Genomic DNA, 13,130 nt, shown 5'->3' with positions numbered 1-13,130 from the left:
GTTGGCTTTCCAGTTGAATTGACATGACTAAAAGGAAATGAAGGGGGGTGGGGGGGTCTTCATGTTTGATCTTTTTCCTTTTTTTAAAAGAGGGTGACCATGGTGCATAGGGGCTCTCCCTCTGGGCTGGCAAACACATTTACCCAGTAATTGTTCAGATCATTCTGACAATCAGTCTTAGAAATGCATGGACAAACAAAGGATTACAGCCCCAATTGGAAAAGTCAACAGGTCTCCCGTGAGTCCCATATATAAACAATTAAACTGTCGAGATTCATCTCTCTGATCCCCTGTTTGCATTTCAATTATGCCACAGAGTTAAGCCATTAGGTCTTCCTCTGCCTGGCCTTGTCTGAGGGAACATAGATACATCCTTTTAGCATTTCATTAGGAAGTCATTAATTGAAGGTTTTAGCATTTTAATTTTGATAGTCAGTAGTACTTTGAACATGTTGAATGGAAATATTAGCATGATTGAAATAACAGAGAAATATCTAAATCCAAATTGTACAAATAATAATATTATGCAAGTAATGACAGTTCTTCTTATGTGTGTGGGCTCTCATAATCATGCAATAAGGATACATGTTTGTAAAATGCAATGACCTGTTTTGACAAATGCAATCAATATCTGCTGTGTTTAGTGTTGTCATAAATCCTTTAAATCCCTCTGAAGGTGCATAATTATGATTTAAACTATGAGCTCTGGGACTCCTGGGAATGCTGAATAAATTCCAAATCTAGATACAAGCAGCGAACAAAAAAGTTTGGGCATAATTTCACATGAAGTCTTTCTGTTAGTTTTGTGTTTGTAGGAGTGATTTTATGGCCAGTGCTAGTTTGTCAGAGTGTAAGGCCAACCCAGTTAAGAGCCAGGGTCATCCACTCCTTTGCCCCCTGCCACTCTATGACTTCAGCAGGGGGCCTTGCACAAGTCTAAATTGCTCCCAAAGCAAATTAAGAAGGTAGCTCTGTTTGTCTATGAGGGGTTAAGGATGACGGTTGCAGCTCAATAAAATGGATGAAAGCAATGTTGGTTCTCTCTCTCTCTCTCTCTCTCTCTCTCTGGAATTGCTTCTCATTTGCATGGCAAGCTGCACTGAAGGTGTGATTTTTCCCACAACTTTACTCACTTCTCCAGGTCCTCTACAACTTTATAGTTATGGCCAGTAAAACTAGACAACTACTCTCAACAATGACATGAATGAGTGGACAGGCAAAGACACAGATAAGAATGTAAGTCAAGAAAAGCCTCAATTTGATTTAATTCAAATAGAAAGAAATATTTTAACTATTGTACGCACATTTCTTTATTTGTCGAAATGCCCGATAACGTTGACACATTAAATATAGGGATGCTACACAGTTTACTCAATTAGTCAGACTTTTTGCATGGCCAACATACAAAGCACTGTACCCTGGCGGACCGGGTCAGACAAAACTGGATTGAGCCGGGCTCTGTTAGGCTGTATTCTATTCGGCAGAATTGGACAAATTAGTGGAGAATAGCATCACCCTCCACCCCCACCCTGCTCCAGAAAACCCAGCTGGGTCCCCTACCTCTCCTACAGTCTGACCCTAAACCCTGGGGGTCAGCTACCAGCACAACATGGGGCTGACCACATGGCGGACTGCTGCAAAAATAACAGAAGTGCAAAGGTATTTAGAATACATGTATAATAAACCTGCAGAGAAAGGCCTGACACACCACTGATTGCATTGACAGAGAGAGAGAGAGAGAGAGAGAGAGAGAGAGAGAGAGAGAGAGAGAGAGAGAGAGAGAGAGAGAGAGAGAGAGAGAGAGAGAGAGGGGAGCAGAGGAATAGATTGCCGGGTTTCCAGGAACTAAGACCAATTATGGTGAATTTGAGTTGTCAAGTGTGAGATATTGCTTTGCGCTTAGACTTGATGCTGAGAACACAGGCCTCTAGACCTGCACTTGTAATCTTGGTGGATAAAGGTTGTAAGGGGATAGGTAAGCATGTGTTTGTTTAGGAGGACCAAACCCAATGCTTCAGAGACAAAGGTCAAACATAGTCTTTTTGCCAAAAAGCTTCTCTAAACACTAACACAAACAGAAGCACATGCGCGCGCGTGCACACACACACACACACACACACACACACACACACACACACACACACACACACACAGACACAGACACAGACACACACACACACACACACACACACACACACACACACACACACAGACACACACACACACACACACACACACACACACACACACACACACACACAGAGAGACACACACACACACACTCAATCTTTCGCTTTCCACTCCTGAGGACCCTGTGAGCAAATACAACCCTCTTTAGAGCGACCCTCAGCTTTCCAATCAGATTAAGCCCCCAGGCGGCATCTATCTCTGGCCCGGAGCTGGCCCTTACCTGGCTCTGTTCAGGAGGAGGATATCTATTACATTCCAGTGTCGGTAGCCATCGAAAGCTAAGGTGCTAAAGTTTCGGAATTTAAAGCAGCACAACACAGTTCCTGTACTTTCAAATAAAGGCTTCAAACTCATTTGGATGCTTCAGTGGCTCATAGTATGGAAAATGGAAGTCTCTGGCATTGCCAACATGTGCACATGGATGCTAGATAGCCTATTGCACTATGTAGCGTTGTTGATCAGGTAGGATCTTGACCTGTTTAGTTGTTTTTTTTTTAACAAATATCGTCTCAGCGCTAAATTGTGTTGAATATTAAATAGAAATTCTTCCATGGTGTTGCTTTAAGAAACCACCTGTCTGCTGCTGAGAGGGGAAACACTGAGGTGGAGCCTCTGCAGCTTGTCCAGTGCAGCAAGTGGAGGCCAAGCAGGTCTGGCCAGCTGACTGCTGTCCTCCCACTGGGGCTATCCCTGTGGGCCTGGGGCCTGGCCCTCGCCATCACAAACAGAACCAGAGCCAAAGATCAGTATCCCCCTCAGAACAGAACCACCCCCGGCTCTTTTTTTCACTCAAGGAAAGAGAACACGCAAGTGAGGTGCACGTGAATGTTTTGAATTGCACTGTATTCAAGGGTAAGGATGAGAAGTATGTTATGGATAAGGCAAGTTATGGATCAGAAGAGTTTAGCTTCGGGGTTCCATCGGCATCAGCTTCCACTTGTGAGATTGTCAGATATTTATATTTATATGTGCTTATTTGTTACTCCCAAATTAAATCAAACAATGGAATAGTATTAATTGACAAGGTCAATAAAGATATTTCTCCTCTTGAAGATCCACTTCACTGTTTGAGTTTAGTTATGGGCCACATTAAACAGGAACCAAAAAATATATATTATGGAGAACAGCACAACCAGAATACTAGTGAATGGACCACAACATTTCAGTATTCTAATGTAAATTTATTACACCTTTTTAAATAAATATTTCCATCATTAAAATTATTTTACACATCCTCAAATAAAAATATATTTATATATGTATAAAAAACATACAAACAAAATGCAACGAAGAACAAAGGGTTTCCTACATTTCAAATGACACATTTATACACCTCCAATTTACAGTTAAACCCAGGAAACCTGTGATCATAAACCTTTAGCTGCCATGACGATGTGTCTTTAAAGCTCTGTCTGCCTTTACTGTGTCCGTCTCAAGAAAGTTCCAGAAGCCGGGAGGTTATTCAGAGATGAGTAGGGTGTCTTAAGGTTTAGAGGAGCCCATGGTATATGTGGATGTGTAGGGGTGTGCTTTCATGTGTGCAGGAAATGCATTTGTCTGTGTATGTGTGTGCGTGTCAGTGTGTCAGCGTAGTTGTGTGTGTGTGTGTATGTGTGTGGGTGTTTGTGTTTTACATGTGTGAGTTTATGTATAAGAGAGTTTGAAAAGACACATCTCTCATACTGTCAGTGCGTTCTCTTAGGCTCTTCCAATCTCCCAAAAAGCAGCATTGTGAAAAGTACAAACTCTGAACTGTCCGAAAAACATAACGAAAACAAAACACAACCCAGAGCCAAAGCCCCGCACTACTAGAACGCCAGCTCTCATTGCGCGTCCAATGAGTCATATGCACCATTCTCTAAAACATTTTACACAGGTCAGTACTAAAAGTCTGGAGTACAAAAATAGATTTCATTTATCCCACTTTTTTTTCTAATTTTTTTTGCTTTCTGGAAAATTATAAAAACTAATCGTTAGGTATATTAATGCTCAGTACAAAACTGTTTCTAGAAGTCCATGAGTGGAAGAGGAGGAAGAGAAGAAGCAGGAGGAGGTGGAGAACTTCTGTCCATTCAGTCTTTTTTTCTCACCCCCCCTCCTCTCTCTCTCTCTCTCTCTCACACTCTATCGTTCTCAGCTATCGTCTCTTTCCTCCGTCATCAGCGCTCTCGCGAGTAGCGTGTGCGTTTAGTCCTTTTAGTGAAGGGGAAGTTGATGAACTCAAACGGCCGCTGCTCCGCGATGTGATGTCCCTTGGGCAGGCGCTTCATGAAGTGGACCTCGCGCTGGTGCTGCCGGGTCTTGGAGCCCTTCCTGGGCCTTCCCCTGCGTGTGAAAGCCATGTACCAGCCGTCGAACTTGGCGTTCTGCAGCGCCGTGTAGTTATTCTCCAGGACGATCTCGGTGAAGATACAATCCTTCCCCTGACCATTTCTCTACAAACACACAAACCACAGAGGACAAAAAAACCCCATTACAATTTGTTCCATTTTTCTTGTCTTAAGAGGGTTATTTTGAATTGTGACAATAGAATGGAAATAATAATAAAATAAAAAACAGTGAATGGCGGTATTGTGGGGAGGGGGTAATATTTAAATTTATTGATGGGAAAAATCGAATCTATCAAGAAGAACTATACAGAGCCTGTCCTAGTTTACAATCGCACAGACTCCCCCACACGCACATGGCATATGCTTAAGTCATTATACTCGAAGATCAAGGCAGAAGGAAATGACAGCAGTAACCAATGACTTTCCCTCTTCAGTAAACACAGACGCGGATCCATCCTCCGAGATAAATCGTTTCTTCCAGCACTAGCCGCTCATGGGTCAATAGTTTAAGGCTTGGCATAGGAGGGGGAAATATTTTGGTGGGTGCCTTGAGTTTTAATTCTTTATGGCCGATGCGTAAAAAATCTGGATGTATTTATGACAGTGCGCTTTTCATGGTCGAATACACCACCAGCTCTTTTGAGGTGCATGACTTGAATATCAATACATCATAAGATCAAGTGATTACACATAGACATATAAATCACACTACAAGCCAATATCTAGTCTCGCCTCAGAGAGATTTATACAATTGAAATGAAGCGGTACCTATACTCAGGCCCTCAGCTTCCGCTGAATGTTCTAATTGGTCTTCAACCTACAATTATTACTAATATGATGGGATCACATTAGGAGGAGTGGATGGATAAAAATAAAGATGTCAATATTCCTCTGGTCATCTTTCCATTCTGCCAATAAATAACCTAATGATTCTTAATGGCTCTTACCACCACTGAAATCCCACATCCTACACCCAGCTCCTCTCACGTCTTCTAACCTGCCAGATCAGCAGCCCATCACTGTTTGAAGGAGCCAAACCAAGAGTGCAATCCTATCTGCAACCTCTTAACAAAACGGCCTGTTTAAAAATAAAACTCAAACCCAGGGGACCTGGAGTGAAAAAAAAAACTGCACTCATCTCCACCAGCGGGGGGAAAAACAAACACAAACAAAAAAAAACCTTCCAACCTTCCCCTTCTCTCTCTCTCTCTCTCTCCCTCTCTTCTCTCTCTCTCTCTCTCTCTCTCTCTCTCTCTCTCTCTCTCTCTCTCTTCCATGCAGGCTGTTGTTGGGCAGCCAATATGTCGGATAGCATAAGATCAGGATGCCAAGCAGATGGTCCACATGGCAGGGTGCTGGGAGGGGGGGGCAGAGCACGGATCCCACTTTATTACCGCGCACAGCGAGAAGGAGGCACAAATCTACCCTTGGAACGACAACGGCCGGCTAAAAAAGGAGGAAAGATCCTATTCCTCACACTCCATCACACATACAGGGAAAGGAGCTGCGAGAAGCTACTGTAGAAATTATGACAAATTATCAAGCCTCATTTGGGGATGGCCAGCAAGAGCCCTTGATGGGGTTTTTTCTATATAATTATGATCCAGTGTTTTTTTTTGTTTTTTTTTTACAAACCATGCAATTGCAAAACATAGATATCATACTTCATCATTTAGTCATAGACAAAATGGCAAGTAGGTTTTGTTTAATTGTTGCTCATTCTGACACTGATATTGTCTTTGTAAAAAAATTGCATATTGGCCCGGGCTTGCTGCTGCAAAACTCCCTGCTGTTGCAACAGCCATCTGAACTAGAGACCAGCGGATTCTCAAGTGCAGAGCAATAACCAATACGGAATTGCAGCGATAACAAAAACTATATGACATTTTCCCTTTACCTTGCCAATCAGCTTCCCCTTGCGGTTCATGCAGATGTAGAATCCTGTCTCTGCTCCTTTGATGCGAACTCGACTTCCAAATGTGTCTGTCTCCACAATGAGTTTAGCTGTTGGAAACAAAAAGGTCATTTTATTAACTACCTGGAGGATTGATCTGGAGGTAATGCAGTCAACTGCTGGACAAAGGCAGCATATTTGGAGAGAGCTGTAATTGTGCAGCCGTTATTTCTCTCATTAGAGACCCACCTACACTGTAAGCCAGCGATTCCTTGAGGCATGAACCCTTGCAGACACAAATGCACATACATGCATACATGTCTGCGCGCACACACACCCACACGCGCACACACACACACACACACACACACACACACACGCACACACATACACACACATAAACACACACACACACACGTGCACAAATGCAGGGGCACATACACTAAACCTTTTGGGACTATTTCTGAGGATTTATGCAAGCTTAAATTCTGGCAAAATGATAAAAACATGTGTACCTTGATTCTTTGAGAAAGAAAGAAGATGTCCTGGAAGGACTATTAGTTCTCTTATAAATCTGAGTGTACTTCACACATACACAGTACAGTACATTGAGCTGTGCTGTATATCAATGTCTGCCTGACTTCTAGCTTTTGGGGCATTGATGCCTCAAAATCCTACAATTCTTTGAGGAGCATTCATCAGAAACATGCGTATGACCTAACTCAGTTCCCAAACAACCAACCAAAGCAATAATTCATATATAAACCCCCTCAGCAATATCCAGTAGAGTTTGGGTTTACAATTGTGGTACACTGCAGAGTGAAAATGCAAAAAGTAAAAACGCTCTCAGAATTAAAGTCTTAAAACTTCTACTTCATATCCAGTGATGACAGCAGAATGTCGATTAAAACCCAACTACCATCATCACTCCCCATCAAAAAGCCCTTACATGACAAGGCCTGTGTAAAAAAGGATGCGCAATTTTCCTTTAACCACCCGCAAGGCTTCCACTCTGCCTGGCCTGGACTCAAAGCGCCGCTCTCACAAGCCGCCTCATCTTTTTGATTTTTCTCCCCTGTGCTTAGCGATCGTAAAGAGTTACGGTTCAAATGGAGGGGGGTCAGATGGCCTGCTGGTGAGCAGCCTAACCACAAGCCCAGATCAGCGCCCAGGCGCTGGCCACACACTTTCCAACCACGGTGCCATTGCAGCATGCTCAGGTGACACGGATGTCACCCAAGCCTCCCTGCCAAAGAGAGGGGGTGGTGATGGGGGGTAGAGGTGGAGGGTAGGAGGGGTAGGTGGTGGTGGTGGTGGGGGCGCTCTGGGAATTTGTTCAGGATCAACCGCACTGAAATGCCTCTACACAGTGAATGCCCAGGGCAGGGAGAGAGATAGGACAGAGAGCTGCCATATGAAGGCTGTTCACCACAGTTAACCACTGAGACACTGCTGCTGAGGCCAAAAGATGTCCAGTCCAATTGTAAATAATTCCACATTCATTTAGACTAATGTGAGATGCGAATGTTTCATTCATTTTTTCAGCATTTCCTCCATTCTGTGAAGTATTAGACCACCTATTCATATCAAATATTTTATTATCCTATTATATTTTTTATACATCGTCAGTGTTACAATTAAATATTAATAATTGTTAATATAAAACATAAATATGCCCATAGGAATTTTTTTTTAAAGTTTCAGGCCCCACCAGAGAATGCAAATAGGCCTAGTAAAAACGCGCGTCTTCACACCGGATGGCTAAGGTCTATGACAGGAATTTACAAAAAAATGTAAATGTGTGCGAAATGTAAAAAGTGGACGTTACAATATGGCCAGGCGCGTTTTTTTTTAATCCAAGAACTGCTCAAAAAGGGAGGGAACGTTCTTCAGGAAATGTTCAGCCGGTTGAAGTAAGATGAGTTCTAATGGTTCTTCCAGACATACGGGACTCTCCTGAGAATCACCTTCAGAACAATCTAGAATCCATTTGACATTTTTTGCACTCCACAGCTTCATTTTAACTTTACCAGCTGACACCAACTGCCAAACTATTTCCATCAGACACGCCACAAAAGTTCAATGCGCACGTATCCAAATAAAGCTTTAAATCAGGTTCTGTTGCGGCATCGGCCAGCTGTCATAAATATGTAACACACTACTCTCTACTCAGAACTGGGAATTTTGGCATGCAACAGCAGTAGGCCTTTATGTCCTTTTGATTTTGTAAAAAAAAAATGTTGGAACTAAGGGAAATCATACGTCATATTTCTACAGCAAAACAAATGTATAAGCCATTGATTCTTACCATGAACGTCCCCATCATCCGCCATGGCGTTGATCTTCCTGTTCCCCAGTACCTGGACATGTTTGCCGCTGGTTCGGCTGTAAAGCTGGTAGGTCCGAATGAGTCTCCTGCTTACCCGGTCCGTCACTTTACTTTGTTCACTCACATGCTGTGTAAAATTAGGCGGGGACTGAATGGTTACCTGTCAGAAATTAAATATAACACAGTCAATATACCTGCATACATTTCTTAAAATGTCCGGATAATCTATGAATTAATTGTTGTTCTACGCCCGCTTAATTTCATGCTTTTATTTTAAATTAATTGCAAACATTTATAAACTCCATGGTGAGTAAGTGTAGACTTACAATAGAATGTTAAATTATCTTGTAGCCTCTATGAGATCATAAAAACAGCTGTGACAATTACAACCTAAGATATCTCCTTGCGCAACATCTGGGAGAGTAAGAAGCAACGATAACGCAGCGACTCTATTATAGTGTCGGCTACCTGTACTGATTCGACTAGTCTGCCCTTACCGCAGTCTTGGTTGAATTTCAAACTTTAAATATACAACCCTCCAAACGTGTTTTGGGGCGGGTCAAACCATAGTTGTCAACAAATACAGTCTTGCTCCTGTCCATTCTGTCACCACATGCAGAATACGAGAGATAATTGTAACTTTAAACGTTATGTTCCAGCCCCCATGGTAATTTAAAGAAGAAGGATTGCACCACCACTGCTTCGCCTGTCTATGCCGAGGCCATACAGTAATCTACCATTTAGCTGGTATGCTACAAACGTATGCGGGTTATTAGGCCTACTAATGTGCATGCTACCTCCGCTACTGTATGCCGCGTGTGGAGAGGCTTCACCCTTGCGAACTGTGCTACACCTTCATTGCGGTCTCTCACCTTTCGCCCCCTCCTCTCCCCTTGACCTCACAATTCTATCCATAGCAGTGTCCAATTTATGATTTTGAATGTTAAGCAAGAGGATAAAAGTCCATGCCTGAGGCTATATTTTGAGCCAAATATAAGCACACTCTACTAGGCTACTGAACTATTAGGCTATATCTGATAATGAAATGTAATTAGACCGATAACACTTGTGGCATACAAAGCCCAGACTGTTAATAATTAATCTCTATTAAGACTACCAACATGCGAATTTTTACAGTCTAGAAAACAGTAGGGTAGAATGAAGAGTTTCATACCTGAGCGTAGTAGCAGAACGCAAAAAGGTGGAGGAACCTGGAAAAGAGATCGAACACAAGTTAGCCTACAGATAACAAAAAAATACTCCAAAGGGAAGCCGTTTGATGGTTTCAGGAAATATACTCACAGATAACTCAGTCGCGAAGGAATAAGTCGCATGTTGATGAAAGGGGTTGTCCTAGCTGATAAAATTCTGACGATCAGCGGAGGGTATTTATTTTTATTCAAAACAACCTCGAAGGAGTTTTTTCCCCTCTCTCACCAGTTGTTGTTTAGATCCGTTATTAAAATACTCTCCCTTGAACTCCAATTCACAGCCTGCGCCGACGCGATCGATATATCTTTGAGCAACAAATACATTTCATGGCAGAAACGCTGTCTGAGGCATGACCAGGACCACGTCCTCACCGAGAAAAATACAAATACGAGTTGGGACACCGTTGTTGAACAAGTGTCAGTCAAGTCAGTCAGTGTTGCTGCATCACGCTGGACGTTTAAGTGCACTTATTGACAAAGCAATGTGCATGTCGAGCTTTGGTTAAGAAGCTTTCGTGTTGATATGGAAGTCAAAGAAAAGCGCGTCTGAAGGGAAGACAAATAAAGTCCACTGTCGTCCACAGAGATGGTAGACTGTACATTAGTAGCGATATTTGCCAGCCGGTATAGAAATCTCCAAGGTGGATTCTCTGACGCCGTTTCCCTGGCTTATCCACTCAGTAATTTGGTTGGAGTCCTGGGATGGATGTCCGATTGACAGTCAAGCAGAGGAAGCGAACTGGCGCATCCCCTTTGCGGTGATGGTGGTGTGGTAGTGTGTCCTTAGCAAACGCTGGTGCTGGACTGACTGCGCTCTCTTATCCCCTCCTCTACACCCATTGCCAGTGTCAACCCCCTGGTTAAGATGGTAGGGCGATCCTGGAGGAACAAGCCCCCTTTTCAACAGAACAAAAGCTACAACCCCCCTCCCCCTACTTTTAAAATATACCCTTACCTGAGAGAAGGAGAAACACTTGAGAGAAGGCAGGAGGAGCCCATGGCGCTATGACACTTCTGCGCAAAACCACCGCACCTAGAATGTCTGATGTGCGCTCTAATTCTGTGTCGGTTTACAGTTATTCTTGGTAAGCTTTACATATCAACTGGGACAGTCTTGACCTCGCTGGGATTCAAATGGGACAAAAGCATTCATTTTCACCACTATCTTTATAACATTAACATTTTAGCAAAACTTTGGGAAATGTGGAGTACTTTCAAATACGCATCTAAAGTGGTGCAATTTCTTAGTCGCAATCCTCAAAACAGGCTTTTCTGAAGACTTGTGTATTGCCAAGGAGAAGTGTGAGACATATTAAAAGGATTACAGACGATTAGCGTTTTAAAAACAACAGCCCCCTCCCTGCAACCCATAGACGAACGACACATCTAGTATTTTCTCGACTTAGTCTATGTTTTACTCTTCAATGATAACTTACGCTTTAGGTCACTCAACGTTCATTAACTAGGCAAAAAACACACAATTACGCGTGTACAAATGACTGACTATCGACAGTTTAGTGCAACATTTTCCATGTGGCCTGTTGGTGTCATCTAATCACAGTTCACATAGGCCTAGTTTGTCGGTGATTTTGTTGGATAAATGTTGAATTTGTTATTTTGTTGGTTTCAGGATAGGGGATTGGCAGAGACTAGTTTTAGCAAACTTTGATATCTTTAGATGGTGGCCTAAATGATGGCAGTCGAGTCTAATTGACAGGGTAAGCACTGTTAATTGAAACTGGGTTCCACATCTCATAATGGGCTTTTTTGATGTAAACTTATACAAATTAATCAGTCTGTTTATTCTAATGCGCAAACTCTTTGATTCGTCCTCGTTTAGGCTACTCCACCCCACCCTCTATGAAACCGTTCAAAAACGTTAATCAAGGCCTCGGTCGTTATTGATGGCCCACCATTAATTAGGTTATAGTCATAGCGCTTACAGACATTTTGCAGATAGCCTAGTCTATTCAACTGGTTAATATCCACGGTTGACAACGCCCGTCGACAGAACTGAAAATGCAGGCCTATCTGACATGGTATCACCACACGGCTCGGGGCTTTCATAGTCAAGAGAAAAACTTCAGTAATGTTAAACAGTTTTCCTTCAGATCAGTCACTTTGGTTGTTAAAGGAAATTACAAATAAAATCTGATATTCCTCAGTATCAGCAGACAAAAAATGGAGATTAATAGCAAAGCTGACATTTTGGATAGTCTGGTTATTCCATCTAAACTTGGTGTTGAGTAGCATACGCTGCGTTTATAGTCAAATAAATAACGTCTGTGTGTGCTCTTACAAGACACCACCAATTTCTGTCATGCTTTATCACAGGCAGTTACAACCATGATTACCTAATAATGAATAATTACCACCAGGGGGAGCCACAAAGATCTAACCAAGGATTGTCCAGAACACGAGAAGGAATATTAACACAACTTTGAGAAACCTCAAAGTCTCTGGTGAAAGCCTACCTATGATTAAACTCTTATGTTCTGAGCATAAGCAGTTTCAGTGATGATTCAAACAGATTTAATCAGTTGGCCAGAGAGTACATTTTAAACATGTCAGCACTTCAAAGTGACATGTTTCTTCAGACCAATCACCTTGACACCAGTGAGCTGGAGAGCAGAGCTGAGAGGGGGGATATGATGGAGTGTACTGTCAGTGGCATGACACGCCATAGCCATATGCTTCTCTTCTGTAATACGGCTGGCTGATCACGCTCCAATAGCATACCTACGTGGCACAAATGGACAAATGATTTGGGGGAATGTGCACTATGAGTCGGATCAGAAGCGTATACGCATAAGATCCTGGCCTCTGTGGTCACGCTGTGAGTGTCGGGTGTAAGGTGGGGGGGGGGGGGGGGGGGGGCGTGAAGTAGACCTGGACGGCATCGTCGTGGGTGGGGTAAGCAAGCCGAGAAGGTAGAGGGGTCAGGAGACGCCGCGCGGTGTTTCATCTCCCAGGTTCTCCTGAGCGAGGGGGGGGGGGGGGGGGGCTCGAGTCTGACAGCATCTCCCAAAAGCAAACACAGCGCGGGGAGAGAGCCCACACATGCATCTCCCCTACCTCACCCGCATTCTTCCTCCACCTCCTGTGCGTTAAAAGGAGAAGAAGTGGAAAGGGCTCTCCTTCTCTCCTTCTCTCTCTCTCCATTACTCTCTGTCTCT

At 43.1% G+C, this 13,130-nt stretch overlaps 1 protein-coding gene across 1 annotated transcript; it reads right to left on the bottom strand.

Moving 5' to 3' along the window:
• Positions 1-3,356: 3,356 nt before the first annotated feature.
• Positions 3,357-10,777, bottom strand: fgf8a (fibroblast growth factor 8a). The gene is made up of 5 exons (XM_062519507.1): positions 10,046-10,777; positions 9,918-9,954; positions 8,723-8,903; positions 6,418-6,524; positions 3,357-4,625 (listed from the first exon to the last, which is right to left on the bottom strand). The coding sequence occupies exons 1-5, from the start codon at positions 10,075-10,077 to the stop codon at positions 4,350-4,352; spliced, it is 633 nt and encodes a 210-aa protein (XP_062375491.1). The 5' UTR covers positions 10,078-10,777; the 3' UTR covers positions 3,357-4,349.
• Between the last annotated feature and the right edge of the window lie 2,353 nt (positions 10,778-13,130).

Source organism: Sardina pilchardus, chromosome 18 (assembly GCF_963854185.1).
Source record: "Sardina pilchardus chromosome 18, fSarPil1.1, whole genome shotgun sequence".
Classification (NCBI taxonomy): Eukaryota; Metazoa; Chordata; class Actinopteri; order Clupeiformes; family Clupeidae; genus Sardina; species Sardina pilchardus.
Note: the sequence above shows the minus strand (reverse complement) of the source record. Positions and strands in the feature narration are given on the sequence as shown.